General features: G+C 43.4%; 1 protein-coding gene across 1 annotated transcript; it reads right to left on the reverse strand.

Moving 5' to 3' along the window:
* Positions 1-17,721: 17,721 nt before the first annotated feature.
* On the reverse strand, positions 17,722-22,288 carry LOC116417975. Its single transcript, XM_031933168.2, has 4 exons — positions 22,229-22,288; positions 20,367-20,516; positions 18,591-18,626; positions 17,722-18,515 (listed from the first exon to the last, which is right to left on the reverse strand). Exons 1-4 carry the CDS (start codon positions 22,286-22,288, stop codon positions 18,036-18,038), a joined length of 726 nt encoding a protein of 241 aa, XP_031789028.1. The 3' UTR covers positions 17,722-18,035.
* Between the last annotated feature and the right edge of the window lie 4,811 nt (positions 22,289-27,099).

The following is a 27,099-nucleotide window of genomic DNA, read 5'->3' on the forward strand; positions in this document are numbered from 1 at the left end:
GTCTTGTGAATTTTCAAGTATGTTGTTTAGCCAACGTATTTCCTGAGCACGAGCGTTATTTACGATTCGCAGCGCAGAAGTTTGAAAAATCAAAGCCGCGTCATTTTTCGGAACTGCCTCCGTACAGGGCTCCATGCCTTGATTCAGCCGGCGTCTGATAACTTCAAAAATTATTATTGTTATTAATAATAATTTTTTAAGAAAATTAAAGTTATTAAATAAAATGTAACTTACTTTCGTTGATGCGACGGTCGAACGAGCTGTACTGATCGAAGCGAAGATAGGGATTCATCGCCGCAACTTCGTCAGCTGTCTCTTCCCGAGTCGCAAAGTTGTCGAAAACCTCGGCCCTCGTAGGACCAAACTCGGGATCAGGCTCGTAGCGGAAAGAGAGCAGAACCTTCGCAGCTTCCATCGTTGGCTCGCTACCTCTCAACGGTGCTGGAGCGCCCGCTCTGTAGACAGCCTGCTCGTAGACGCCGGGCCGATCATCGCCGTGATCGCTGTCCTCTACCTCGCTTTCATCGCCAGCCTCCATGAGCTCCTCCACAGGAGCTTGTATCTCATCTCGCTCCTGCTGCTGCACCTCCTGCTCCTCCTCCTCCTCCTCTTCATCCTCCTCCTCGTCCTCATCCTCCTCCTCGTCCTCCTCGTCCTCCTCGTCCTCATCTTCGGACGAAGTGGCTCGCTGTGGAGAAGGAGGTGACGATACAACAAACAGTGTTGCGTCGCTGTCGCTCTCCTCAGCGTCCTCCTGCAGGGTAATTCGGGCTATGAAGAAAAAATTAAGTATTATTATTTTTTTTTTTTTAAACTAATTGTAGGGAACAGTGTAAACACTTACCATGTTCCTCGATTATATGCCGCAGGCAGTACACATCGCGTGCACCGCGCTCCACCAAGAAACTGCCGACGATTTTTATCACGATACTCGAATGTCGAAAGTATTTTTGATAAAACGCTGCGATCCAACGGTACGCGCAATGTGTAAGCAAGCAGCGCAGCTCGCGGCGCAGCCTCTCCTCGGACATGCGGTGAACGCGCACATACCACTCACGAGTACACTTCCTCTGCACAGATAAGTGACGACCCTTGAGCGCGTTGGCTACGCGCAGGATCGCATCGCGAACTTCGTACGTAGCACTAGACATTTCTGCGACACGTGGTAAGCTGCCTCTCTCAATGACACGCATTTCGAGAGAGACTGATGGTTGCGCTGGCTTACAGAGGAGTTTTGTAGACGGCTCAGGGCTGATTGGAAAATATCACGCCCTTTTTAGGAGTCATTTCAACGAATAAGAAGTATCGCAAAGCAGAGAAATCGTGAAAGAGGGGGATTTTGTTTTAAAACAAAGTGTAGCTCATATTACAGTCATAGCTGAGAAATCAGGGCTACGCAAGCACTGATCGGAAGAAATGAATCCGATACCGTAGTCGGTGTTTACGCTTTAGGTACGTAGCAGTCATAAGGCATATAGCGAACGTCTCAGAGAACGGACCGTTGCCAGCGCTAGATCCGGTAACACGGACCGAACAGATTTTTATGACTCTGCGGCTGACCCTTTAAATCTCTCTTACCGGAGACCTGCAATCTTTATACAAACAGTTTACACTTACTCTCAAGTGTCTACCGGAGATCCAATGAATCGTTCTCTGTGTTTTGAAAACTAATACATTGGCGATAACAAAGCCCGAGTTCATGGTCACACGATACTTCCTGGAGCTGCTTCGCGAGACACTGCGAACCTTTCTTGCGCTCTCAACCGTCTCCGATTTTTTCTGATAAGCCCGCGCTGGATCTCAATTGTATACAAATAATCAGCCAGTCCTAGTATAGCGTTACCGCAACGGTCTCGCATTCTTAAGACAACGAAAAAGTTGAAGAGGTGGGATATCCCTCTGCTTTGCCAACGGTTTACGCTTGTGACACGGCTCGCACCGATCAGTTCGCTCTGAGTCCCTACAGAGAGCACACACGTGGCCACCATCATGGCAGAATTGAAAAAATTAGCAGCCCAACGCGATGCGCTTCTCGCAAGTATCGAAGCTAAAAAACGTGCAATGGAGAAACTGAACGGCCAGCTCGAGCGCTATCAGCAGAGATTGCTGGACATGTCAGCGCTGTTGCAGCAGAAACAGCAAGAAGCCGAGCTAAAAGCTTCTCTGGCTGTACAGTTTGTGCCGTACAACGTGAGGTGCAGAGTGTGCATCAAAATGACTTCGGAGCACGACGTGTGGCAGCAGTGTTGGAGGTGCCTTCTCTTTCGCTGCTGGAAGTGCAACGGACAGCCCTGCCCCTGCATCCTGGATATGGATTCGCCGAGATCGCCTTCGCCTCCACCAGCAGACGACGAAAACGACGGCACCGACAGCAACATCCAAGGTACGCCACCGACAGCACCCCGCATCCGCACCAGCGTACCTTTAGACTTTCATCGGATGCCTACTCCGCCGAAAGAGTTGGTGCCAGGTTTACTGCGAGGAGGGCCCACGCGTCAACTGCGCCAACAACGCGCCACTCGCAAGTGTAGGTGCATCGCTTGCTTGTGATTTAATGTGTGTGTGTGTGTGTACGTTCGTTTATTTTTTATTGTAAACATTTTCTCATTCGACACGTACGCGTTTTTTCGTAAATAAAAATAGTGTGCCATAATTTCTCTTTTTTATGTGTACAAAAACCCCTACTCCCATCAACGATCCCCAAAGCCAAAATTTAGAGTAGGCTTTGCGGCACCGTGTAGTAGAGTAGTTATATATACAAGCGTTTATTTCGATGCGAATCATTCGTCAGGCGACCGGCAAAGCAACAACTCTCGACCATGGGGCAGGAGCAGAGCAAAGAGCAGCAGAAAAAAGGTTCCACGTGGGAGGAGAGACAGCCTCTCGTGAGAAGAAAGGAGCCAAGAAAGCAGAATAATCAATCGTCGTTCTCAACCAACACTTTCTCGTATCCAGAGAAAAGTGGATATAATAATCTCTCAAAAAAATCCTCCTCCTCCTCCTCCTCGTCACAGAATCAAAAATCATTTTCCTCAAACACCTTTTCGTACCCCGAAAAAGACGGCTACAGCAAGCTAAAACGATAATTGCGATAATACATATTTCAAAAAACAATCGGCCCTTTTCAGGGCCACCATATAAATTATATACGTGGAACAATCTCTCTCTTTACAGCGCAGAAAGGATCAGAGCTGACGCAAGGGCAATAAAAGCCAAACAGCAGGTATACGACAGGTAGACGGTGGCGGCCGCGCGCGCGAGTATGGAGGGGAGGCGAGAGAAGCGGGTCCGGTACAGCAGCGGCGCGCCAGAACTCAGAGGCTACTATAGTGTAAAAGGAGAGGGGACGGGCTTGTATAGCGAGAGTCGAGCACGCGCGTTCTCGAGCTCGGGGCCGGTATGGAGTAGACAGCGAAAGAGAGAGAGAGAGACGTCGCGTCAGAGCTCAGGGGCTACTATAGTGTAAAAGGAGAGGGGACGGGCTGGCATAGCGAGAGTCGCGCACGTGCGTTCTCGAGCTCGGGGCCGGTATGGAGTAGATAACGAAAGAGGGAGAGAGAGTCGCGCTCGGGTCTGCTTGGGTAAAAGGTTGTTTAAAAATTATTTATAATTATTTATAAATAAACAAAAGTTACCCATCGATGACAGACTGTTTATGACAGAGTAGCGGTCGTAAATCATGTTAATATGATGGCATCGTATGCGTGATATAGCTTTTGTTAACTAATTATTTATAATTATTTATAAATAAACAAAGTAGTTCACCCGTCGATGATACACTCTTACAGTAGCGGTCGTAAATCATGTTTATTCACCTTATCAGCTACTGCTGATATAAACATGGGCTTCCGTTTACAAATTATTTATAATTATTTATAAATAAACAAAGTATTGCACCCATCGATGACGCACTCATACAGTAGCGGTCGTAAATCATGTTTATTGACCTTATCAGCTACTGTTTATATAAACATGGTGTTTGTTTACATAAACACCTGGCGCCAGCCACGGGAGCGGTGACGTCAGTTAGGCCACGCCCTGTCTCTCCATAGTGGCCCATATACTACTCAAATAGCTCACTCCGGCCGCCATCTTGTCGTTGGCGACAAGGCGGCGTTCTTTTTATAAAAGCTTCTGGCATGTAGCTAGAATTTAAATTTGTAAGATCATACTTACTACTGGAGTGAGAGAAGCGTGTAAGCCACAGTCGAGACTTTTGACTCCCGCATTCTGCCTATACAAATAGCTCACTCCGGCCGCCATTTTGTCGTTGGCGACAAGGCGGCGTTCTTTTTATAAAAGCTTCTGGCATGTAGCTAGAATTTAAATTTGTAAGATCATACTTACTACTGGAGTCAGAGAAGCGTGTAAGCCACAGTCGAGACTTTTGACTCCCGCATTCTGCCTATACAAATAGCTCACTCCGGCCGCCATCTTGTCGTTGGCGACAAGGCGGCGTTCTTTTTATAAAAGCTTCTGGCATGTAGCTAGAATTTAAATTTGTAAGATCATACTTACTACTGGAGTGAGAGAAGCGTGTAAGCCACAGTCGAGACTTTTGACTCCCGCATTCTGCCTATACAAATAGCTCACTCCGGCCGCCATCTTGTCGTTGGCGACAAGGCGGCGTTCTTTTTATAAAAGCTTCTGGCATGTAGCTAGAATTTAAATTTGTAAGATCATACTTACTACTGGAGTGAGAGAAGCGTGTAAGCCACAGTCGAGACTTTTGACTCCCGCATTCTGCCTATACAAATAGCTCACTCCGGCCGCCATCTTGTCGTTGGCCACAGGACGGCGTTCTTTTTATAAGACCTTCTGGCATGTAGCTAGAATTTAAGGGTATAAGATCATACTTACTACTGGAGTGAGAGAAGCGTGTAAGCCACAGTCGAGACTTTTGACTCCCGCATTCTGCCTATACAAATAGCTCACTCCGGCCGCCATCTTGTCGTTGGCGACAAGGCGGCGTTCTTTTTATAAAAGCTTCTGGCATGTAGCTAGAATTTAAATTTGTAAGATCATACTTACTACTGGAGTGAGAGAAGCGTGTAAGCCACAGTCGAGACTTTTGACTCCCGCATTCTGCCTATACAAATAGCTCACTCCGGCCGCCATCTTGTCGTTGGCCACAGGACGGCGTTCTTTTTATAAGACCTTCTGGCATGTAGCTAGAATTTAAGGGTATAAGATCATACTTACTACTGGAGTGAGAGAAGCGTGTAAGCCACAGTCGAGACTTTTGACTCCCGCATTCTGCCTATACAAATAGCTCACTCCGGCCGCCATTTTGTCGTTGGCGACAAGGCGGCGTTCTTTTTATAAAAGCTTCTGGCATGTAGCTAGAATTTAAATTTGTAAGATCATACTTACTACTGGAGTGAGAGAAGCGTGTAAGCCACAGTCGAGACTTTTGACTCCCGCATTCTGCCTATACAAATAGCTCACTCCGGCCGCCATCTTGTCGTTGGCCACAGGACGGCGTTCTTTTTATAAGAGCTTCTGGCATGTAGCTAGAATTTAAGGGTATAAGATCATACTTACTACTGGAGTGAGAGAAGCGTGTAAGCCACAGTCGAGACTTTTGACTCCCGCATTCTGCCTATACAAATAGCTCACTCCGGCCGCCATCTTGTCGTTGGCGACAAGGCGGCGTTCTTTTTATAAAAGCTTCTGGCATGTAGCTAGAATTTAAATTTGTAAGATCATACTTACTACTGGAGTGAGAGAAGCGTGTAAGCCACAGTCGAGACTTTTAACTCCCGCATTCTGCCTATACAAATAGCTCACTCCGGCCGCCATCTTGTCGTTGGCGACAAGGCGGCGTTCTTTTTATAAGAGCTTCTGGCATGTAGCTAGAATTTAAGGGTATAAGATCATACTTACTACTGGAGTGAGAGAAGCGTGTAAGCCACAGTCGAGACTTTTGACTCCCGCATTCTGCCTATACAAATAGCTCACTCCGGCCGCCATTTTGTCGTTGGCCACAGGACGGCGTTCTTTTTATAAAAGCTTCTGGCATGTAGCTAGAATTTAAGGGTATAAGATCATACTTACTGCTGGAGTGAGAGAAGCGTGTAAGCCAAAGTCGAGACTTTTGACTCCCGCATTCTGCCTATACAAATAGCTCACTCCGGCCGCCATCTTGTCGTTGGCCACAGGACGGCGTTCTTTTTATAAGAGCTTCTGGCATGTAGCTAGAATTTAAGGGTATAAGATCATACTTACTACTGGAGTGAGAGAAGCGTGTAAGCCACAGTCGAGACTTTTGACCCCCCCATTCTGCCTATACAAATAGCTCACTCCGGCCGCCATCTTGTCGTTGGCGACAAGGCGGCGTTCTTTTTATAAAAGCTTCTGGCATGTAGCTAGAATTTAAATTTGTAAGATCATACTTACTACTGGAGTGAGAGAAGCGTGTAAGCCACAGTCGAGACTTTTGACTCCCGCATTCTGCCTATACAAATAGCTCACTCCGGCCGCCATCTTGTCGTTGGCCACAGGACGGCGTTCTTTTTATAAGAGCTTCTGGCATGTAGCTAGAATTTAAGGGTATAAGATCATACTTACTACTGGAGTGAGAGAAGCGTGTAAGCCACAGTCGAGACTTTTGACTCCCGCATTCTGCCTATACAAATAGCTCACTCCGGCCGCCATCTTGTCGTTGGCCACAGGACGGCGTTCTTTTTATAAGAGCTTCTGGCATGTAGCTAGAATTTAAGGGTATAAGATCATACTTACTACTGGAGTGAGAGAAGCGTGTAAGCCACAGTCGAGACTTTTGACCCCCCCATTCTGCCTATACAAATAGCTCACTCCGGCCGCCATCTTGTCGTTGGCGACAAGGCGGCGTTCTTTTTATAAAAGCTTCTGGCATGTAGCTAGAATTTAAATTTGTAAGATCATACTTACTACTGGAGTGAGAGAAGCGTGTAAGCCACAGTCGAGACTTTTGACTCCCGCATTCTGCCTATACAAATAGCTCACTCCGGCCGCCATCTTGTCGTTGGCCACAGGACGGCGTTCTTTTTATAAGAGCTTCTGGCATGTAGCTAGAATTTAAGGGTATAAGATCATACTTACTACTGGAGTGAGAGAAGCGTGTAAGCCACAGTCGAGACTTTTGACTCCCGCATTCTGCCTATACAAATAGCTCACTCCGGCCGCCATCTTGTCGTTGGCGACAAGGCGGCGTTCTTTTTATAAAAGCTTCTGGCATGTAGCTAGAATTTAAATTTGTAAGATCATACTTACTACTGGAGTGAGAGAAGCGTGTAAGCCACAGTCGAGACTTTTGACTCCCGCATTCTGCCTATACAAATAGCTCACTCCGGCCGCCATCTTGTCGTTGGCGACAAGGCGGCGTTCTTTTTATAAAAGCTTCTGGCATGTAGCTAGAATTTAAATTTGTAAGATCATACTTACTACTGGAGTGAGAGAAGCGTGTAAGCCACAGTCGAGACTTTTGACTCCCGCATTCTGCCTATACAAATAGCTCACTCCGGCCGCCATCTTGTCGTTGGCGACAAGGCGGCGTTCTTTTTATAAAAGCTTCTGGCATGTAGTTAGAATTTAAATTTGTAAGATCATACTTACTACTGGAGTCAGAGAAGCGTGTAAGCCACAGTCGAGACTTTTGACCCCCGCATTCTGCCTATACAAATAGCTCACTCCGGCCGCCATCTTGTCGTTGGCGACAAGGCGGCGTTCTTTTTATAAAGCTTCTGGCATGTAGCTAGAATTTAATTGTAAGATCATACTTACTACTGGAGTGAGAGAAGCGTGTAAGCCACAGTCGAGACTTTTGACTCCCGCATTCTGCCTATACAAATAGCTCACTCCGGCCGCCATCTTGTCGTTGGCCACAGGACGGCGTTCTTTTTATAAGACTTCTGGCATGTAGCTAGAATTTAAGGGTATAAGATCATACTTACTACTGGAGTGAGAGAAGCGTGTAAGCCACAGTCGAGACTTTTGACTCCCGCATTCTGCCTATACAAATAGCTCACTCCGGCCGCCATCTTGTCGTTGGCGACAAGGCGGCGTTCTTTTTATAAAAGCTTCTGGCATGTAGCTAGAATTTAAATTTGTAAGATCATACTTACTACTGGAGTGAGAGAAGCGTGTAAGCCACAGTCGAGACTTTTGACTCCCGCATTCTGCCTATACAAATAGCTCACTCCGGCCGCCATCTTGTCGTTGGCCACAGGACGGCGTTCTTTTTATAAGAGCTTCTGGCATGTAGCTAGAATTTAAGGGTATAAGATCATACTTACTACTGGAGTGAGAGAAGCGTGTAAGCCACAGTCGAGACTTTTGACTCCCGCATTCTGCCTATACAAATAGCTCACTCCGGCCGCCATCTTGTCGTTGGCGACAAGGCGGCGTTCTTTTTATAAAAGCTTCTGGCATGTAGCTAGAATTTAAATTGTAAGATCATACTTACTACTGGAGTGAGAGAAGCGTGTAAGCCACAGTCGAGACTTTTGACTCCCGCATTCTGCCTATACAAATAGCTCACTCCGGCCGCCATCTTGTCGTTGGCGACAAGGCGGCGTTCTTTTTATAAAGCTTCTGGCATGTAGCTAGAATTTAATTGTAAGATCATACTTACTACTGGAGTGAGAGAAGCGTGTAAGCCACAGTCGAGACTTTTGACTCCCGCATTCTGCCTATACAAATAGCTCACTCCGGCCGCCATCTTGTCGTTGGCCACAGGACGGCGTTCTTTTTATAAGACTTCTGGCATGTAGCTAGAATTTAAGGGTATAAGATCATACTTACTACTGGAGTGAGAGAAGCGTGTAAGCCACAGTCGAGACTTTTGACTCCCGCATTCTGCCTATACAAATAGCTCACTCCGGCCGCCATTTTGTCGTTGGCGACAAGGCGGCGTTCTTTTTATAAAAGCTTCTGGCATGTAGCTAGAATTTAAATTTGTAAGATCATACTTACTACTGGAGTGAGAGAAGCGTGTAAGCCACAGTCGAGACTTTTGACTCCCGCATTCTGCCTATACAAATAGCTCACTCCGGCCGCCATCTTGTCGTTGGCCACAGGACGGCGTTCTTTTTATAAGAGCTTCTGGCATGTAGCTAGAATTTAAGGGTATAAGATCATACTTACTACTGGAGTGAGAGAAGCGTGTAAGCCAAAGTCGAGACTTTTGACTCCCGCATTCTGCCTATACAAATAGCTCACTCCGGCCGCCATTTTGTCGTTGGCGACAAGGCGGCGTTCTTTTTATAAAAGCTTCTGGCATGTAGCTAGAATTTAAATTTGTAAGATCATACTTACTACTGGAGTGAGAGAAGCGTGTAAGCCACAGTCGAGACTTTTGACTCCCGCATTCTGCCTATACAAATAGCTCACTCCGGCCGCCATTTTGTCGTTGGCGACAGGCGGCGTTCTTTTTATAAGAGCTTCTGGCATGTAGCTAGAATTTAAGGGTATAAGATCATACTTACTACTGGAGTGAGAGAAGCGTGTAAGCCACAGTCGAGACTTTTGACCCCCATTCTGCCTATACAAATAGCTCACTCCGGCCGCCATTTGTCGTTGGCGACAGGCGGCGTTCTTTTTATAAAAGCTTCTGGCATGTAGCTAGAATTTAAATTTGTAAGATCATACTTACTACTGGAGTGAGAGAAGCGTGTAAGCCACAGTCGAGACTTTTGACTCCCGCATTCTGCCTATACAAATAGCTCACTCCGGCCGCCATCTTGTCGTTGGCCACAGGACGGCGTTCTTTTTATAAGAGCTTCTGGCATGTAGCTAGAATTTAAGGGTATAAGATCATACTTACTACTGGAGTGAGAGAAGCGTGTAAGCCAAAGTCGAGACTTTTGACTCCCGCATTCTGCCTATACAAATAGCTCACTCCGGCCGCCATCTTGTCGTTGGCCACAGGACGGCGTTCTTTTTATAAGAGCTTCTGGCATGTAGCTAGAATTTAAGGGTATAAGATCATACTTACTACTGGAGTGAGAGAAGCGTGTAAGCCAAAGTCGAGACTTTTGACTCCCGCATTCTGCCTATACAAATAGCTCACTCCGGCCGCCATTTTGTCGTTGGCGACAAGGCGGCGTTCTTTTTATAAAAGCTTCTGGCATGTAGCTAGAATTTAAGGGTATAAGATCATACTTACTACTGGAGTGAGAGAAGCGTGTAAGCCAAAGTCGAGACTTTTGACTCCCGCATTCTGCCTATACAAATAGCTCACTCCGGCCGCCATCTTGTCGTTGGCCACAGGACGGCGTTCTTTTTATAAGAGCTTCTGGCATGTAGCTAGAATTTAAGGGTATAAGATCATACTTACTACTGGAGTGAGAGAAGCGTGTAAGCCACAGTCGAGACTTTTGACTCCCGCATTCTGCCTATACAAATAGCTCACTCCGGCCGCCATTTTGTCGTTGGCGACAAGGCGGCGTTCTTTTTATAAAAGCTTCTGGCATGTAGCTAGAATTTAAATTTGTAAGATCATACTTACTACTGGAGTGAGAGAAGCGTGTAAGCCACAGTCGAGACTTTTGACTCCCGCATTCTGCCTATACAAATAGCTCACTCCGGCCGCCATCTTGTCGTTGGCCACAAGGCGGCGTTCTTTTTATAAAAGCTTCTGGCATGTAGCTAGAATTTAAGGGTATAAGATCATACTTACTACTGGAGTGAGAGAAGCGTGTAAGCCACAGTCGAGACTTTTGACTCCCGCATTCTGCCTATACAAATAGCTCACTCCGGCCGCCATTTGTCGTTGGCGACAGGCGGCGTTCTTTTTATAAAAGCTTCTGGCATGTAGCTAGAATTTAAGGTATAAGATCATACTTACTACTGGAGTGAGAGAAGCGTGTAAGCCACAGTCGAGACTTTTGACTCCCGCATTCTGCCTATACAAATAGCTCACTCCGGCCGCCATCTTGTCGTTGGCGACAAGGCGGCGTTCTTTTTATAAAAGCTTCTGGCATGTAGCTAGAATTTAAGGGTATAAGATCATACTTACTACACATGGAGTGAGAGAAGCGTGTAAGCCAAAGTCGAGACTTTTGACTCCCGCATTCTGCCTATACAAATAGCTCACTCCGGCCGCCATCTTGTCGTTGGCCACAGGACGGCGTTCTTTTTATAAGAGCTTCTGGCATGTAGCTAGAATTTAAGGGTATAAGATCATACTTACTACTGGAGTGAGAGAAGCGTGTAAGCCACAGTCGAGACTTTTGACTCCCGCATTCTGCCTATACAAATAGCTCACTCCGGCCGCCATCTTGTCGTTGGCGACAAGGCGGCGTTCTTTTTATAAAAGCTTCTGGCATGTAGCTAGAATTTAAGGGTATAAGATCATACTTACTACTGGAGTGAGAGAAGCGTGTAAGCCACAGTCGAGACTTTTGACTCCCGCATTCTGCCTATACAAATAGCTCACTCCGGCCGCCATCTTGTCGTTGGCCACAGGACGGCGTTCTTTTTATAAGAGCTTCTGGCATGTAGCTAGAATTTAAGGGTATAAGATCATACTTACTACTGGAGTGAGAGAAGCGTGTAAGCCAAAGTCGAGACTTTTGACTCCCGCATTCTGCCTATACAAATAGCTCACTCCGGCCGCCATTTGTCGTTGGCCACAGGCGGCGTTCTTTTTATAAAAGCTTCTGGCATGTAGCTAGAATTTAAGGGTATAAGATCATACTTACTACTGGAGTGAGAGAAGCGTGTAAGCCACAGTCGAGACTTTTGACTCCCGCATTCTGCCTATACAAATAGCTCACTCCGGCCGCCATCTTGTCGTTGGCGACAAGGCGGCGTTCTTTTTATAAAGCTTCTGGCATGTAGCTAGAATTTAAGGGTATAAGATCATACTTACTACTGGAGTGAGAGAAGCGTGTAAGCCAAGTCGAGACTTTTGACTCCCGCATTCTGCCTATACAAATAGCTCACTCCGGCCGCCATCTTGTCGTTGGCCACAGGACGGCGTTCTTTTTATAAGAGCTTCTGGCATGTAGCTAGAATTTAAGGGTATAAGATCATACTTACTACTGGAGTGAGAGAAGCGTGTAAGCCAAAGTCGAGACTTTTGACTCCCGCATTCTGCCTATACAAATAGCTCACTCCGGCCGCCATCTTGTCGTTGGCGACAAGGCGGCGTTCTTTTTATAAAAGCTTCTGGCATGTAGCTAGAATTTAAATTTGTAAGATCATACTTACTACTGGAGTGAGAGAAGCGTGTAAGCCACAGTCGAGACTTTTGACTCCCGCATTCTGCCTATACAAATAGCTCACTCCGGCCGCCATCTTGTCGTTGGCCACAGGACGGCGTTCTTTTTATAAGAGCTTCTGGCATGTAGCTAGAATTTAAGGGTATAAGATCATACTTACTACTGGAGTGAGAGAAGCGTGTAAGCCAAGTCGAGACTTTTGACTCCCGCATTCTGCCTATACAAATAGCTCACTCCGGCCGCCATCTTGTCGTTGGCGACAGGCGGCGTTCTTTTTATAAAAGCTTCTGGCATGTAGCTAGAATTTAAGGTATAAGATCATACTTACTACTGGAGTGAGAGAAGCGTGTAAGCCACAGTCGAGACTTTTGACTCCCGCATTCTGCCTATACAAATAGCTCACTCCGGCCGCCATCTTGTCGTTGGCGACAGGCGGCGTTCTTTTTATAAGAGCTTCTGGCATGTAGCTAGAATTTAAGGGTATAAGATCATACTTACTACTGGAGTGAGAGAAGCGTGTAAGCCAAAGTCGAGACTTTTGACTCCCGCATTCTGCCTATACAAATAGCTCACTCCGGCCGCCATTTTGTCGTTGGCCACAGGACGGCGTTCTTTTTATAAAAGCTTCTGGCATGTAGCTAGAATTTAAGGGTATAAGATCATACTTACTACTGGAGTGAGAGAAGCGTGTAAGCCAAAGTCGAGACTTTTGACTCCCGCATTCTGCCTATACAAATAGCTCACTCCGGCCGCCATCTTGTCGTTGGCCACAGGACGGCGTTCTTTTTATAAGAGCTTCTGGCATGTAGCTAGAATTTAAGGGTATAAGATCATACTTACTACTGGAGTGAGAGAAGCGTGTAAGCCACAGTCGAGACTTTTGACTCCCGCATTCTGCCTATACAAATAGCTCACTCCGGCCGCCATTTTGTCGTTGGCGACAAGGCGGCGTTCTTTTTATAAAAGCTTCTGGCATGTAGCTAGAATTTAAATTTGTAAGATCATACTTACTACTGGAGTGAGAGAAGCGTGTAAGCCACAGTCGAGACTTTTGACTCCCGCATTCTGCCTATACAAATAGCTCACTCCGGCCGCCATCTTGTCGTTGGCCACAGGACGGCGTTCTTTTTATAAGAGCTTCTGGCATGTAGCTAGAATTTAAGGGTATAAGATCATACTTACTACTGGAGTGAGAGAAGCGTGTAAGCCACAGTCGAGACTTTTGACTCCCGCATTCTGCCTATACAAATAGCTCACTCCGGCCGCCATCTTGTCGTTGGCCACAGGACGGCGTTCTTTTTATAAGAGCTTCTGGCATGTAGCTAGAATTTAAGGGTATAAGATCATACTTACTACTGGAGTGAGAGAAGCGTGTAAGCCACAGTCGAGACTTTTGACTCCCGCATTCTGCCTATACAAATAGCTCACTCCGGCCGCCATCTTGTCGTTGGCGACAAGGCGGCGTTCTTTTTATAAAAGCTTCTGGCATGTAGCTAGAATTTAAATTTGTAAGATCATACTTACTACTGGAGTGAGAGAAGCGTGTAAGCCACAGTCGAGACTTTTGACTCCCGCATTCTGCCTATACAAATAGCTCACTCCGGCCGCCATCTTGTCGTTGGCCACAGGACGGCGTTCTTTTTATAAGAGCTTCTGGCATGTAGCTAGAATTTAAGGGTATAAGATCATACTTACTACTGGAGTGAGAGAAGCGTGTAAGCCACAGTCGAGACTTTTGACTCCCGCATTCTGCCTATACAAATAGCTCACTCCGGCCGCCATCTTGTCGTTGGCGACAAGGCGGCGTTCTTTTTATAAAAGCTTCTGGCATGTAGCTAGAATTTAAGGGTATAAGATCATACTTACTACTGGAGTGAGAGAAGCGTGTAAGCCACAGTCGAGACTTTTGACTCCCGCATTCTGCCTATACAAATAGCTCACTCCGGCCGCCATCTTGTCGTTGGCGACAAGGCGGCGTTCTTTTTATAAAAGCTTCTGGCATGTAGCTAGAATTTAAATTTGTAAGATCATACTTACTACTGGAGTGAGAGAAGCGTGTAAGCCACAGTCGAGACTTTTGACTCCCGCATTCTGCCTATACAAATAGCTCACTCCGGCCGCCATCTTGTCGTTGGCGACAAGGCGGCGTTCTTTTTATAAAAGCTTCTGGCATGTAGCTAGAATTTAAATTTGTAAGATCATACTTACTACTGGAGTGAGAGAAGCGTGTAAGCCACAGTCGAGACTTTTGACTCCCGCATTCTGCCTATACAAATAGCTCACTCCGGCCGCCATCTTGTCGTTGGCGACAAGGCGGCGTTCTTTTTATAAAAGCTTCTGGCATGTAGCTAGAATTTAAATTGTAAGATCATACTTACTACTGGAGTGAGAGAAGCGTGTAAGCCACAGTCGAGACTTTTGACTCCCGCATTCTGCCTATACAAATAGCTCACTCCGGCCGCCATCTTGTCGTTGGCCACAGGACGGCGTTCTTTTTATAAGAGCTTCTGGCATGTAGCTAGAATTTAAGGGTATAAGATCATACTTACTACTGGAGTGAGAGAAGCGTGTAAGCCACAGTCGAGACTTTTGACTCCCGCATTCTGCCTATACAAATAGCTCACTCCGGCCGCCATCTTGTCGTTGGCGACAAGGCGGCGTTCTTTTTATAAAAGCTTCTGGCATGTAGCTAGAATTTAATTGTAAGATCATACTTACTACTGGAGTGAGAGAAGCGTGTAAGCCACAGTCGAGACTTTTGACTCCCGCATTCTGCCTATACAAATAGCTCACTCCGGCCGCCATCTTGTCGTTGGCCACAGGACGGCGTTCTTTTTATAAGAGCTTCTGGCATGTAGCTAGAATTTAAGGGTATAAGATCATACTTACTACTGGAGTGAGAGAAGCGTGTAAGCCACAGTCGAGACTTTTGACTCCCGCATTCTGCCTATACAAATAGCTCACTCCGGCCGCCATCTTGTCGTTGGCGACAAGGCGGCGTTCTTTTTATAAAAGCTTCTGGCATGTAGCTAGAATTTAAATTTGTAAGATCATACTTACTACTGGAGTGAGAGAAGCGTGTAAGCCACAGTCGAGACTTTTGACTCCCGCATTCTGCCTATACAAATAGCTCACTCCGGCCGCCATCTTGTCGTTGGCGACAAGGCGGCGTTCTTTTTATAAAAGCTTCTGGCATGTAGCTAGAATTTAAATTTGTAAGATCATACTTACTACTGGAGTGAGAGAAGCGTGTAAGCCACAGTCGAGACTTTTGACTCCCGCATTCTGCCTATACAAATAGCTCACTCCGCCGCCATCTTGTCGTTGGCGACAAGGCGGCGTTCTTTTTATAAAAGCTTCTGGCATGTAGCTAGAATTTAATTTGTAAGATCATACTTACTACTGGAGTGAGAGAAGCGTGTAAGCCACAGTCGAGACTTTTGACTCCCGCATTCTGCCTATACAAATAGCTCACTCCGGCCGCCATTTTGTCGTTGGCGACAAGGCGGCGTTCTTTTTATAAAAGCTTCTGGCATGTAGCTAGAATTTAAATTTGTAAGATCATACTTACTACTGGAGTGAGAGAAGCGTGTAAGCCACAGTCGAGACTTTTGACTCCCGCATTCTGCCTATACAAATAGCTCACTCCGGCCGCCATCTTGTCGTTGGCCACAGGACGGCGTTCTTTTTATAAGAGCTTCTGGCATGTAGCTAGAATTTAAATTTGTAAGATCATACTTACTACTGGAGTGAGAGAAGCGTGTAAGCCACAGTCGAGACTTTTGACTCCCGCATTCTGCCTATACAAATAGCTCACTCCGGCCGCCATCTTGTCGTTGGCGACAAGGCGGCGTTCTTTTTATAAAAGCTTCTGGCATGTAGCTAGAATTTAAATTTGTAAGATCATACTTACTACTGGAGTGAGAGAAGCGTGTAAGCCACAGTCGAGACTTTTGACTCCCGCATTCTGCCTATACAAATAGCTCACTCCGGCCGCCATCTTGTCGTTGGCGACAAGGCGGCGTTCTTTTTATAAGAGCTTCTGGCATGTAGCTAGAATTTAAGGGTATAAGATCATACTTACTACTGGAGTGAGAAAAGCGTGTAAGCCAAAGTCGAGACTTTTGACTCCCGCATTCTGCCTATACAAATAGCTCACTCCGGCCGCCATCTTGTCGTTGGCCACAGGACGGCGTTCTTTTTATAAAAGCTTCTGGCATGTAGCTAGAATTTAAATTTGTAAGATCATACTTACTACTGGAGTGAGAGAAGCGTGTAAGCCACAGTCGAGACTTTTGACTCCCGCATTCTGCCTATACAAATAGCTCACTCCGGCCGCCATCTTGTCGTTGGCCACAGGACGGCGTTCTTTTTATAAAAGCTTCTGGCATGCAGCTAGAATATAAGTGTATAAGATCATACTTACTGCTGGAGTGAGAGAAGCGTGTAAGCCGAAGTCGAGACTTTTGACTCCCGCATTCTGCCTATACAAATAGCTCACTCCGGCCGCCATCTTATCGTTGGCGACAAGGCGGCGAGGAGAACCGTTTTAGACGGTTTAGAGCACTTTTAACCGATTATTCTTGATCAAGTTTCGAGGAGAACCGTTTTAGACGGTTTAGAGCACTTTTAACCGATTATTCTTGATCAAGTTTCGACGGTTTAGAGCACTTTTAACCGATTATTCTTGATCAAGTTTCGAGCACTTTTAACCGATTATTCTTGATCAAGTTTCGAGGAGAACCGTTTTAGACGGTTTAGAGCACTTTTAACCGATTATTCTTGATCAAGTTTCGGAGAACCGTTTTAGACGATTTAGAGCACTTTTAACCGATTATTCTTGATCAAGTTTCGTTTTAGACGGTTTAGAGCACTTTTAACCGATTATGCTTGATCAAGTTTCGTCCTAGAACACACCAAAATCTACTCATTTATTATTGCCAAATTTTGACCCGGTCATTTATTAGTAGCTATTCGGTTTAGAGCACTTTTAACCGATTATTCTTGAAAAAATTCGATTATTCTTGAAAAAATTCGGAACCGCCTAAATCTCGCTGAGGAGAACCGTTTTAGACGGTTTAGAGCACTTTTAACTGATTATTCTTGAAAAAATTCGGAACCGCCTAAATCTCGCTGAGGAGAACCGTTTTAGACGGTTTAGAGCACTTTTAACCGATTATTCTTGAAAATATTCGAGGAGAACCGTTTTAGACGGTTTAGAGCACTTTTAACCGATTATTCTTGAAAAAATTCGGAACCGCCTAAATCTCGCTGAGGAGAACCGTTTTAGACGGTTTAGAGCACTTTTAACCGATTATTCTTGAAAAAATTCGAGGAGAACCGTTTTAGACGATTTAGAGCACCTTTAACCGATTATTCTTGAAAAAATTCGAGGATAACCGTTTTAGACGGTTTAGAGCACTTTTAACCGATTATTCTTGAAAAAATTCAGAAATTGTAAAATAAACGGTAAGAATTCAAGGTTCTAAGCAAAACAAAAGAAACAAACATTATCTACATTAACAAAAGTGATAAATTAGTTTATTGTATTAGTTTATTCATGTGGCCATAAATTAACAACGGGTTTGTTGATGAAGATATTGTTGAAAAAGATGTTGAACCAAAAATATATATGAGTATTTGTGTCATTTAAATAGGTTTTGAATGTATAAAGATTCTCTGCAAAAATAACATAACGAAATTTTAAATTGAAAGAATTTAGAGAAAAATAGAAAAATATATATTTTAGAATTTAATATGGTAAATAATTTAATTAGTAAAATATATTTCTTTTTAACAAATACACAATATTATTAAAAACATTAGTATTCACACTTCAGTCAATATTTGCCAATGACCGACTCGTGAATGTCCACTATGTAGAATATTTAAACACTTAACATTTTGTTTTTTATTATTTTGTATTCCTGAAGTATTTAACGTTAGAATTTTCCTAACTACGTCGAAAGAGACAGAAATGAATATATTCACTGTCACGTTATATAATCGCGAGAAAACGCCAATTTCATAGTCAGTACCGAATTCACCTTGGCAACCCATTGTATTTTTATAATTGTTAGCATTTTTATAAACTTTTTCTACACAAGTGGCGAAAATCATGTCTTTTTCTGATTTCCAATTGTTAAAAACAAATTTCACGATTTTTTCTCTTATTTTCATGTGATATTTTTCATTGCCATGTATGAATAGGGAGAAGCTCCTAAATAAGCAGTTACCATCTCTCTCGACTTGTATTATCTTTAGAAGTCTATCATACTCTTTATTAGAGTTTTTAACCGAAACTTTTACCTGAAATTTTTACTATATTATTTTTTTCATTTCAAATATCATTATTTTCGTGCAAAACATTTATACGCCACTTACCATACTCGATAAACTATTGTTTGGATTAGATTTGATCTGAAAAAAAATAATAAATATTTATACATCTGAAAGTTATAAGGTCATTTCTTTGAACATAATAATAATTTAGTTCTAAACTTCATTAAATTAACTAACAAAATATTAGCAACTTTATTAAATAAACAGCATGATTAGATTTCGTTTTAAGAAAATGTGAATCTTCTTAAAAAATGAGATTCAAGCAAAAGTCATTCATAAAATACATAAAATAAAAATTAAACATAATTTAGAATACTAAGTGTTAGCGTAGTCCATATAAAAGCAGTATAGTCCTAATAAAAGCCCATTTTTTATTTTATTGACTCGTTTTTTTATAGCGATTTTTAAGTTTTATGATTTTAGTTTTTTGTGATAAATTCAACAAAAAGTTGACAAAAGTAAATAAATGAATATGTACTATAAGTGAGAGAGTTCACACTTAAGCAGCTAGCAATACGGAGAGAGCCGCGCGCGTGTGTGAGTGTGTCACGTGAGAGAGAGAGAGAGAGAGAGTGGGAGAAAGCCCGCATGCTCGAGCTGCCGCGCTCCGCTAGATAACTTTGCTTTCGGCTATTGTACGGTGCGGTCTAATTTTCCTAGAGAGATCCTGCGATTGCGATCCGTGTCCGCGCCGGAGATCTGTACGTTATCTACGAGAAGTCGTGTCCTGTCGTGTCGCCGGGTACGATCTCGTTTAATTGTGAGACCCATCTGTGAGTTCCGCACGAGTAAAGCAGCTATCGCTGCTCGCCGTCCCGCTGCACTCATCTGCACGACCAAGGCCACGAGGCATCATCTGCGCCGCCCAGCGAGGGTCCAGTCCACTAGCTTGTGTATTCGAGAAAAGCCACGAGGCTCACGCAACGCACACGTTCGAGCGAGCCAGCGCGGAAGTATTTGTAAGTACCTACTCGTTTGCTGATTTCTCTCTCCGTAGTAAGCCTAGCTTTGTCTCTCTCTCGCTTGCGCTGCATTTGTTCGTAGGTTTACGATTACATAAAGCATAGTTCATCTTTTATCTATCTTGTTTATTTCTCGCCTGACTCTCCGCTTTCCCCGCGTTCCCTTCTCTCGAAGACGCAAACGTCGTATTCGCGATTAAGCTGCGCAGCATTAAGACTCACGACGCCGCCGCGGGCACACGTGCACGAGGACGTGCACGTACAGCATACTGTGCTACGGGCCAGGCTTCGAACAGCCTTCAAGAAGCCTGCAACGAGTTGCTCATTCGGATCGTCGTCAATTCCTCTCAAATACTTTATACACGGTTAGCAAACACCGTTATAGTACCTGAAAGAGAATAAAAATACCTATATTTTTACTGTGAATAATTTAGATAAGTGTTCGTCGTTCTTTTGTTATCCACCGACAAGTGCAATTTTTTGTAAACGCTACAACTTGATAACAAAGTAATGGATCTTCTTGAAAAAATTTATCAAAGATCTTTAGACAAAAGCTATTATTTTCGGTTATTATTACTTTATATTATAAAGCTATTATTAGCGGTTCTGTTCCAAATGTCGATAAGGCCATTAGCTTGGTCTCCCTGGCATTGAGGTGTGGCCCGGGATTGTGATTCCTTTCTCAGATACTGTGACGAACCTTGGTGTTGTGATGGACTCGAGGCTGAGCTGGAAACCACAGGAGGAGTCTGTGTGCAAGAAGGTAAACCGTGCGCTGTGCTGCCTCAGACAGTTTCGGTCCTCCACCACCGAGTCTCTCCGGGCGCGGTTGGCGGGCGCTCTGGCTATCTCTCACCTTCATTATTGTTCCCTCGTCTACTCTGATGTTACGGTCGAATTGAAATCCAGGCTCCAGAGGCTGCAGAATTCCTGCATAAGATATATCTGTGGTGTTGGCTGGAGTGAGCACATAACCCCCTACAGGGAGCGACTTGGCTGGCTGAACCTGGAGGGAAGAGGGGCCTACTTTATTTCGGTTCTACTATACAAGGTGGTGCATATGAGTCAACCTTCGTACCTTGCGGCCCTCTTCCGGAGATGCCAGGAGAGGTCGTCTACCCGGAGGGAAGACGAGAGGGACCTCGTAGTTCCGGGGTCTCGCACTAACACGGGCATTTATTCCTTTCGCACATCGGGTGCGAGATACTGGAATGCGATACCCAGTAGCATCAGACGCCTGCCTTCCTTAAGTTCTTGGGTCTTTTACACCCAATTCGACGATTCTTTTGACGATACAATCTATTTATTTATTTATTTGTTTTATCTCTTGACTAACTAGACCTTTACACCTAGTATGACAAGTCTTTTGATGATACTTATTTATTTATTTATTTATTTATCTATTTGTTTATTTATTTGTGTGTCTGGCGTGTTCGAGCAGCGTTCCATGTGCGTGTGATGTATGTTAACGCGTTACACTATGTACAGCGTTCCATGTGCGTGTGATGTATGTTAACGCGTTACACTATGTACATATTTTATCTTACCAAAGCGACTGTCAACGAAACTGTGATTTGATGTGTAATATTAAGATGTAATATTTTTTTTTTGGCTACCAGAAATAAACGATTTATCTATCTATCTATCTATAAAATGAACATTGGTTATGTAGTAATACAAATCACAGTCTTAGTTATACAGCTAACGAAACAAAAGTTATTTTATACTTAAAATACACACACACCTTTTCAAGTTTTATAACCAAATGGCAGTGATATTCCTGAAGATACATACATGCGTTATGTCAATATAATACTACAAGTTTTAATTTCGCTTCACGTTACAACAGTTGCGACGGAATACGTCGCTACGGCCCATGCTGTTTATATGAATAGACTCGACCAGCGGTCGAGCGGCGAGTGAGAGCCGCTCTCGCTACTAGCCTAGAAGCGTGACGTCACGCGCGCTTGCCGCGTAGTGTGGCGTTTGCTACTATCGGTGTGCTCCGCGTATAAAGGTGTGAGTCCAATATAGTCTGCGCGAATTATATAGTCAAAATGGGATTTTGACTATTTGCGTCGATTCAGAGTTGCTGTACTGGTGATCTTTGATATACGTGTAGGACAAACAAGGATTTGATCACCCATTAGCTTTTCAGCTGTTTCTGAGTATTGTTGGACGTTATCGAGTTTCGAGCAATATAGAGAGTTATCGTTTCGAGTTGTTTTTGGGGTTGTTTTAATTAACAAAGTTAAGTGATTAAGTTGTCAGAAGGCTTGTCACAAGGTACCTGACGGCATTTGATTTACTGTACTTTGCATTGGATTTATCTGGACGCTACTAAGCGGATAAGTGTCTGTTTCCAACCATCAACAACGGCAGCAGCAACAACAAGCAATCTCCAGCAGTAGTTGGATTGATATTCAATAACTGATATTCAAGAATATAGTTTTATTGCTTTTAAAGTGAAAACTCGTGTTGTTATTCGAGATCCCTAGTGTTCCGAGTCTCTTGTTTCGCGCGTTAATTACTTAGTCCTTGGTCCAGGATTAGCCGGTGCGACTTCTTCTTCGGCGGGGTTCTTAGTTTATTGGGTTTGTGATCGGGAAAAGAGTAGACTATTTGTTAACGGGGATTTAGGAACAAGTGTAGAGATAAAAACTCGGTTACACAGTATGGCCTTATTGCATTAAATTTTAATCTAATATTAGCGCTTACATTCTCCTCCTCGTCGTCGTCGTCGACTCTTTCATGATCAACAAAGCATCGCTCGATCATTTTTTTAATGCTGTCGTAATAAATTTTAACGGAGTTACAAAAATTTAACGAGATTCCCTTTACTTTACAATACTCTGTTACTTCCCCAGTAGATTCTTTGTACGTGCGGTACCCGTAAAATTTAAATTACAAAAATCTCTCACGCCAGTTGTAACTACAATTTTATGTGCTTGACTCCTAGATATATGCAAGTAGCTTTTATAAAAATAATACACATAAGATCCACGCTGAGGAAAAGATGTCGCTCCTTAAACTCAAAAGTATTAGGGTCCACGACAAGATGGCGGCCACAGTAAGGCATTTTTTGGCAGAATGCGAGTGTCTAAAGTATAGACGTTGGCTTACAAAAATCCCTCACGCCAGTTGTAACTATAATTTTATAGTATAATATCGCGATTTTGTAAACCGATTGGAATGGCCTGTCGTTGAATAGGCGTGAGATCTTTATAACCAACTTTGTCAATAATATCCAAGATTTCTTTATGAAAACCTGATTCCTTTCACGACTGGATCGGATCAGAGGAAACCCCAATTTCAAAGTATATAGGGTCGCGCCGTAGACAAATCGTACTTTGTACTTTTTCTTGCCAAAGCGGCGCTATCGCGCCCCTAGATAATTTAAATTTAATATTTTACTAATTCAACAGAAAAAAATTAAAACTCTTCGTTGTACTCGTATTTTTTACTTCTTTCCACCTCGCTAAAAATTTTAAGTAAATATTATTCTTCCATAAATTTTACGTGTTTCGTAAAATGAAACAAAAACCTCTGCTGTTTTTCTACTCGAATTTCTACATTATCTATACTTACAGTGTAGTTAATGTCAAATAATAAATCAAATAAGTAATTCTGATTTTTTTTCAGAATTTTTGACGCAAATTTTAAAAATTTTTACGTCATATTTAAAATTTGCGCAGTGCTGCCACTACAAAATTTGAGGAAAAAAAATCGCGTCCGAGATACGGCCTTTCCGAAGCTGCGGCTCAGATACGGCGTTTCCGAAGCCTCGGCTGAGATACGGCGATCCCGAAGCCACCGCCGGGATACGGCGTTCTCGAAGCCGCGGCTGAGATACAGTGATCTTCCGTCGATATACAGTATGCGAAAGAGAGAGGGCATGTAGACGCGAGCGAGTGAGAGAGAGCGAGAGAGAGAACACGTGCCAGTAGAGAGAGAAGAAAGCGCGCGCAGAGTGGGGATGTCTCCGCTGAGCCGCCGTATGCGTGCGAGAGAGGAAGCAAGAGACGGCAGGGTGGGGATGTCTCCGCTGAGTCGCCGTATGTGTGCGAGAGAGAAGGCAAGAGACGGCAGGGTGGGGATAGCCAGACATAACGGCGCCGTAACGCATTCCAACCAATTCACTCCGTCCCATAAGAAGTTATCACTTCAATAATACACATACGATCCACGCTGAGGAAAAGATGTCGCTCCTTAAACTCAAAAGTATTAGGGTCCACGACAAGATGGCGGCCACAGTAAGGCATTTTTTGGCAGAATGCGAGTGTCTAAAGTATAGACTTTGGCTTACAAAAATCTCTCACGCCAGTTGTAACTACAATTTTATAGTTGACTCCTAGCTAAATGCAAGTAGCTTTTATAAAAATAATATGTACAAGATCCACGCATTCTGAGGCATTTTTCAGCAGAATGCGAGGGTCGAAAGTCTAGACTTTGGCTTACTGGCATCTCTCACGCCAGTTGTAACTACAATTTTATAGTTGACTCCTAGCTATATGCAAGTAGCTTTTATAAAAATAATACACATAAGATCCACGGCCCTCCCGAAACAAAGTTCTTTATTACTACCCCCTCGCCAAGCTCATCAGTCATTTCGCCCAATAACGAGCCCAATGGAGGTTCGTATTCGCTGGAATTTTTGTGTTAAGTGACGAAGTTCCTGAATAAATCATTCAGAAACATTATATAAAAATTACCCAAGACATCAAGAAAAATCCAGAAACTTCGACGCTTAACTAAGCCTCAAGGAATGCACCCGAAACTATAAACAAATTTCTCCTCTCTCGGCTGAAGCGCGCGTGCACAGTCTACGGTGCAGTTTAGCCGCTGACCATAGCACAGACCCATAAGGTCTAATGTATTAGACAAAGAGTCTGTCGCTGTTGCAGGTTGTTGGTTGTTCGCAATAGCAAATTTTACGCAAGTTCGTCGATTATTCAACACTTCTACTAAAGAATGGGGCAGATAAAAACTACAAAGGATCTCATGGTCAATCGCATTTGCATCTAGCTGCAGCTTATGGACATCATGATGTAAAATTGCTCTTGAATTATGGTGCTGATTCTAATACAAGTGAAGATGTAAGTTGTATCTTGTTTTTATAAATTTGATTAGAGAAATAATTGTTTTATTTTATAAAAGCTTAATATATACATATTTTCATATTCAATTTAATCATACATTTATGAAAAAGTTAATAATAAAATAATGTTAATAAAAGTTAATAATATAAAATAGTATGATACATTGTCGCAGGAGGGAAACACACCTTTGATTTATGGAGCGCAAGGTGATCATCCACATGTTTGTTATGAACTTTTGACAAGAGGTGCGGATATAACAATGACTAATGCCAATGGACTTAATGCTTACAAAGCCGCTATACTCAAAAATGCATCAACAGGTACAAACTCATTATAATTTTTTATGACTTTTCTTTTTGTAGGTTTCTGTAATGGTTTTTGGTTAATCAGATGAATTTGTTCACAAGGTTGTAGATATTTTCCTCTTTTATGAACTTCTTTGATTGGCAAGTTTAATTCTTTTTTATAGACTTGTGGTAAATCGTTGGGCAAATCACTATGCAAAGTACGGTCTTTCAATGATGCAAATGAAATTTTTTTCTGGTTGCGTACTTCTGGAGATGATGTAGATTTCTTGATATCGTGTTCGAAATTAACATAAGAACTATCTTGATTTTCATAATCTTGAAGCGATGACATGGTAGATACATTAATGTTGTTTTTGGATTTGATTGGAATCGTATTCAAATTTGCACCTTTTATTTTAGTGTCACATTCAGTTTTCATTTGTATGTTATCATTTACAAAAGTTTCACAAATTGAATTAATGAGCGTACTCACTTCTACTTGACTAAATTCAACTTCTTTATCACTGCATTCATCTTTAGAACTAATTTCATCCTTATCACTATTATCTGAATCTTCACTGTCTTCGCTAGAACTATTACTGAATTCTAACTGAATTGGTTGGTTTAAGCCTCTCCAATTTTTTTCATGATACATGTAACTGACTTCCGGATTGAATTTTGGTAACTTTGTTATCTTTTTTGTAACTGTTGAATCAATAGCTGTTTCTAATAAAATATTAACATATTCTATATTTTCCAATAGATACTTGTCTACTGTGATATCTGAATCAGGGATCTTCTTCATAAGATGACCTTCAAAGCCTTCCTTGTATGAATTGATCAATGATAATTCCGTTTCTTCAATGTGGACATCATAGAAATCGTTCAGCATTACTTTAGTCCAAAGAATGAACTCCATACATAATTGTATCAATAATTTACAGAAGTCTGCATTATAATATGCATTTCTGTTATTATTTCCATCATCTCCTGTAACATACTGCTTAACCTTTGCAAAAGTGCTCGTTATATAATTATATATGGCTGGACATTTCAAATAATCAATATATTTAGTTTTAGCATTTTCTGTTTCGAATATAAATTAAAATGTATTCTCTATTTCTTCAATATTTTTTTTGCTATAAGTAACATCAATCTTAAGATCATTTATTTCAGTCATAATAGCCTTTATAACGAGTTGACTAACGTGCTCTCGTTATGTCTCTCTCCTCCGAATATATATGTGAATAACTATAATTCTGCATGTACATATCCATGTAAACATGTACTATATTTCAGCAGCAAGGTAAGTGAGAGAGTTCACACTTAAGCAGCTAGCAATACGGAGAGAGCCGCGCGCGTGTGTGAGTGTGTCACGTGAGAGAGAGAGAGAGAGTGGGAGAAAGCCCGCAAGCTCGAGCTACCGCGCTCCGCTGGATAACTTTGCTTTCGGCTATTGTACGGTGCGGTCTAATTTTCCTAGAGAGATCCTGCGATTGCGATCCGTGTCCGCGCCGGAGATCTGTACGTTATCTACGAGAAGTCGTGTCCTGTCGTGTCGCCGGGTACGATCTCGTTTAATTGTGAGACCCATCTGTGAGTTCCGCACGAGTAAAGCAGCTATCGCTGCTCGCCGTCCCGCTGCACTCATCTGCACGACCAAGGCCACGAGGCATCACCTGCGCTGCCCAGCGACAGCCCTATTGTCCGTTTTCGCCATCCAGGTCGAGCCACGAGGCATCATCTGCGCCGCCCAGCGAGGGTTCAGTCCACTAGCTTGTGTATTCGAGAAAAGCCACGAGGCACACGTTCGAGCGAGCCAGCGCGGAAGTATTTGTAAGTACCTGCTCGTTTGCTGATCTCTCTCTCCGTAGTAAGCCTAGCTTTGTCTCTCTCTCTCGCTTGCGCTGCATTTGTTCGTAGGTTTACGATTACATAAAGCATAGTTCATCTTTTATCTATCTTGTTTATTTCTCGCCTGACTCTCCGCTTTCCCCGCGTTCCCTTCTCTCGAAGACGCAAACGTTATATTCGCGATTAAGCTGCGCAGCATTAAGACTCACGACGCCACCGCGGGCACACGTGCACGAGGACGTGCACGTACAGCATACTGTGCTACGGGCCAGGCTTCGAACAGCCTTCAAGAAGCCTGCAACGAGTTGCTCATTCGGATCGTCGTCAATTCCTCTCAAATACTTTATAT

Source organism: Nasonia vitripennis (genome assembly GCF_009193385.2).
Source record: "Nasonia vitripennis strain AsymCx chromosome PSR unlocalized genomic scaffold, Nvit_psr_1.1 chrPSR_random0004, whole genome shotgun sequence".
Classification (NCBI taxonomy): domain Eukaryota; kingdom Metazoa; phylum Arthropoda; class Insecta; order Hymenoptera; family Pteromalidae; genus Nasonia; species Nasonia vitripennis.

Coding starts and splice junctions, on each gene's coding strand:
- LOC116417975 (XM_031933168.2), bottom strand. CDS start 22,288: ATGATCGAGCGATGCTTTGTTGATCATGAAAGAGTCGACGACGACGAC. Junction 18,627..20,366: donor ACGAGGGAACAATAATGAAG/GTGAGAGATAGC, acceptor ATTTTTTTTCAG/ATCAAATCTAATCCAAACAA. Junction 18,516..18,590: donor ACAATAGTTTATCGAGTATG/GTAAGTGGCGTA, acceptor TAAAAATTTCAG/GTAAAAGTTTCGGTTAAAAA.